The sequence below is a fragment of the Theropithecus gelada genome, chromosome X (genome assembly GCF_003255815.1).
Source record: "Theropithecus gelada isolate Dixy chromosome X, Tgel_1.0, whole genome shotgun sequence".
In the NCBI taxonomy this organism is placed as follows: domain Eukaryota; kingdom Metazoa; phylum Chordata; class Mammalia; order Primates; family Cercopithecidae; genus Theropithecus; species Theropithecus gelada.
The window spans coordinates 48,014,519-48,018,486 of record NC_037689.1 but is presented as its reverse complement, the minus strand read 5'-3'; the positions used below and the strand labels follow the sequence as shown (position 1 = coordinate 48,018,486).

Sequence of the window (3,968 nt, the reverse complement as noted above, 5' to 3'; positions counted from 1 at the left end):
CCTCCCCTCTGGGGAGATTTATTTTTTACTAATTCAGGAAAATATGCAGCTTTCTAGGACAATTAATATCAAATTAGCTCATTATGTATTTAGCATATAAAAGTAAATAAAATTTCCCCATCTGAATATAAGTTGCTGAATTTGCATGTAGGGAGTCTTCCTCAGCTGAATGAAACACGAAGTCCTAGAATTTGTGTCAAGGACCAACAACTTCCCCCCCAGGTGCCATTCCATCCAAACCACCCCTATTTTCATTCATTTCATCATCATTAAATGTGTTCTCCCTTAGAGTTTGCCAAATTACACTGAAGATAATTAAAATATCCTTTTGAGTGTGGTGGTTCACACCTGTATTCCCAGTACTTTGGGGGGCTGAGGTGGTTGGATCACTTGATGTCAGGAGTTCAAGACCAGCCTTGGTGACATGGTGAAACCCTATCTCTACAAAAATACAAAAAATTAGCTGGGTAGGGTGATGTGTGATTCTCGTCCCAGCTACTTGACAGGCTAAGGTGGGAGGATTGCTTGAGCCTGGAAAGTCAAGGCTGTAGTGAGCCATGATTGCACCACTGTGCTCCAGCCTGGGAAAAAGAACCAGACCCTGTCTCAAAAATATGTCCTTTTAAATACTAGGATCTGGCTCTCTCAGTTCAGAGCAAAGGAGCCAACACAGTAGCTTTTCAGCATCCCACATCAAGGCAGTTTCACCATTATTTCTCAAAAACTCCCTGGGGAGGCTGTACATAAAATAACTAGATTATGCTATGTGTTCAACTGAATGTGAACAAGAGCACAGGACACTATCCACTTCTGCTCCAAGAGGTTTTCTTCTGCTTTATTGATGTCACCAAGGTAACTCTTAAGTGGAGGTTTCCACTCCAGGGTTTTGTCCTTCAACAATGAGACACACCATCTGAGTGCCTGGCCTCTGCTCTCCAGTCCCACAGCTTCATGTAGCTCACCACCCAGCTTAAATTAAAAGTATATCCCACTGAGAGACTCATAGTTTCCAAAAGTCTAAAAGGGCCTTTCTTCAGAGAATTTGCACCTTACCATTTTCAGCCAGATACACTCCAGCACTTTTCCCAAACCCCTCTCGAACTCCTTACCTCCTTACTCCCTCTTCTTACTTGTACTTTAGGTCTTAAGTATTTCACCATCTTCCATGCATTATTATTGTTCATTAATTGTAAAAGTCTAAGCAGGGCTGGGTGTTTTGTATCCTAGTTTTCCCATTTCTAACAAAATTACTTTCAAAGATCAGATGTTTTATTAATATTGGAGGAATGAATGAGGCAGTAAGCATAGATGCTAGTTCATAAACATTTTATTTTTTCCTACCTTCTTCAGTAAGCTAAGCCAAACCAGGTATGACTCTTTTATCTTTATATAACAGAATAAAATGGATAAAGAAAACCAAGAACTAAAAAGTATTACTTTTTCTCACCTATGTTTTGATCTCCAAAATTTTACTGCTAAATCATTTCACATTTTTTAAGGAAATACCTATTCCAATACTGTGTTTCCTTGTTCTGGCTCATTAAATATGAAAGAAGGTTTCCCAATTTGTTTTACAGAACAATAAAACTCCTACTCTTAAATAGCAATACATGTGTAACCAAAGTCATTAATAAATTTCGATTCTGAAGTAATCTAAAACTTCTATTAAAAGAAACAACATTTGAAATATAACACCAAAAAAAAAAGAAAGAAAAAGATACAACTCCAAGTTACTATAGAATATTAACACAACATGATATATGCTGTGTTCCCTCCAGACCCACCCTGGCCATTCACTACTTAGAATGTTCATTGCTTTTTTCTTCCACAAAGAAAACAATCTTCTTCAGACTTCAACATTTGAAATGTAACCTAGGGAAAAAAAAAAAAGAAGGAAAAGTAAAACTCTAGTTATCAATATACAATAGGAATGCAAAGATGATATACACTTATTTCTTCCAGCCCCACCATGGCCCTCCACTATTAGAATGTTGACAGACCTTTTCGCCCAAAAAGTGAAGAACCAACCTCAGATTTCACTTAGCATGGGAGAAGCTGCTAGACATGGTTCTGGAACGTGCATTTGCCATGGCAGCAGTATGAGCCCTGGCTGCAACTCTGGCTTGGGCTCTCTGTTCCTCATCCCTCAAAGCTTCTTCATAGCAGGATGGGAAGGCACTAGGGACGGTATCATGCATCTTGGCTACAAACTCCAGGACTTTCATCTTGCTAGTTTCAGCGTGAGCTCTTGGACCCCACAGGAATTCATAGCGTGGAGGATCACTGTCGGGCACTTGCTGGTACTCCAGGTACTTTAGCTGCACCAAATCTTTGGTCATGACCTTCCTGGGATCCCCATAGAGGAAGTGTTTCCTATCAGCATATACACCCATCACATTCATAATTTCCCAAACTGCCTCTTCTGGGGCACGGTTGCCATTCATGAAGATCACACCCAGTGCAATCATCAGGAGGCCAGTCCTGGGAATTTTTTCTTCATCACTGGTTGTTTCATCATAGGTGAGGTCTAGTTTGCTGAAAAAGGCATAGTAGTGCCTGATGGGATCCACTTCCTTCAAATCAACACCAAATGCCAGCTCTATGTACTCAGAGGCTCTCTTGAGGATCTCATTGAAGTGACCCTTATCCTTTCTGATAACAAACTTTATCATATCTCCCTTTGTAATTGGCTCTTTCTTTTCATACTTCTGAAGCAAGAAATGCACCAGCGACACTACTTTCTTGCTTAAGGGATCTTCTTGCCAGCCCTCAGCTTCCCTTGAGGAACCTAGACTTTTCTCGTCTTGGTTGCTGGCACCTTCATTTGAACTGGTGCATGAAACAGGTGCAATAGTATTGGTGGTGGATGGGGCTCCCTGAAGCGCCTCAGGGATGCTAAGTGTCTCAGCAGCAGGCAAATTCTGGGGTCTATCACCAAAGAGAAGATTGGCAGAGGAGGACGACTCTCCTTCTGCCACAGTGGCCTGAGTAGCACCCAGATCCTGATTCTCACAACGAGCGTGGTGGCGTTTCTCACGGGCACGGAGCTTACTTTTCTGACCTCGAGGCATAATTACTCTTGTCAGGGACTACAGACAATAGTGCAGGCAGTTGGGTTGATGAAGAGGTCACCCTAGAAGACGGAGGATAAGATAGTGTTCACAGCCTTGGTAGGGAGATTCTACCTTGGTCTAAGAATGGCCACCTCTGCTGGTTCTCTTGAAGGTATTGCTTTAGGAACCCATAAGGCAGGAGCAGGCTGGGACTGTTCTGTGGGGGTTTATCACATCAGTTCTAACTCAAGATATTAATTTTACTTTAGTCCTTTGAGTCCTCCCTCTGTTGACTTGAGGCTGCCTCGCTTTAGACCATGGCTTCCCATCCCACAGATTCCCAACAGGAAGTAAGGGTATTAGGCCTAACAGCCGCGCTTTGGGACACACAGAGTTGACGGTGGGAGCAGGCCAGAGCAGAGAAGGATGGGTCTCTATGAGGCCGCCTCTGTTCTGGGAAAAGTGTGTCTAGAAGGTCATAACAAACGATACTCACTTTGACACTTTGATCCTGAAATTTATTTCTGTGGCCACATCTTTCAGACGAAGGCTTCGCCCGTAACAGCTTGATGACGTGGAATATAGGTCAAGAGAAACACTTCCGGCCACGCCCACCTTGCTCTCCCAGCATAACAGCAAATGGTTCTGTGTTCTGGGAGAGGGGCAGTTCTTAAAGAAATACATATATTTCTTTCACTGACTTTGCAGGCACTGGGACTTCTCTCTTTGCTAAGCTGAATCAGTCAGCCTCAGAAAAAGGATCATTTCCCTGAGTTCAGAGTAGGAAGTAAGGTGGAGCGTGAGCCTAGCAGCCATGCCTGGGGCCTCCCAAGATTGACAGTAGGGGCGGGGTCTGTGGGGGTCCCTCTTCTTGGGTAGGTAACGCCCTCAGTCCTCACTCAGTGTCTTATCGTG

The 3,968-nt window shown here is 43.1% G+C and overlaps 1 protein-coding gene across 1 annotated transcript; it reads right to left on the bottom strand.

Moving 5' to 3' along the window:
- Nucleotides 1-1,310: 1,310 nt before the first annotated feature.
- Nucleotides 1,311-3,671, bottom strand: MAGEB18 (MAGE family member B18). Its single transcript, XM_025373391.1, has 3 exons — nt 3,550-3,671; nt 2,001-3,133; nt 1,311-1,872 (listed from the first exon to the last, which is right to left on the bottom strand). Exon 2 carries the CDS (start codon nt 3,069-3,071, stop codon nt 2,037-2,039), a length of 1,035 nt encoding a protein of 344 aa, XP_025229176.1. The 5' UTR covers nt 3,072-3,133; nt 3,550-3,671; the 3' UTR covers nt 1,311-1,872; nt 2,001-2,036.
- Nucleotides 3,672-3,968: the final 297 nt, after the last annotated feature.

Coding starts and splice junctions, on each gene's coding strand:
- MAGEB18 (XM_025373391.1), bottom strand. CDS start 3,071: ATGCCTCGAGGTCAGAAAAGTAAGCTCCGTGCCCGTGAGAAACGCCAC.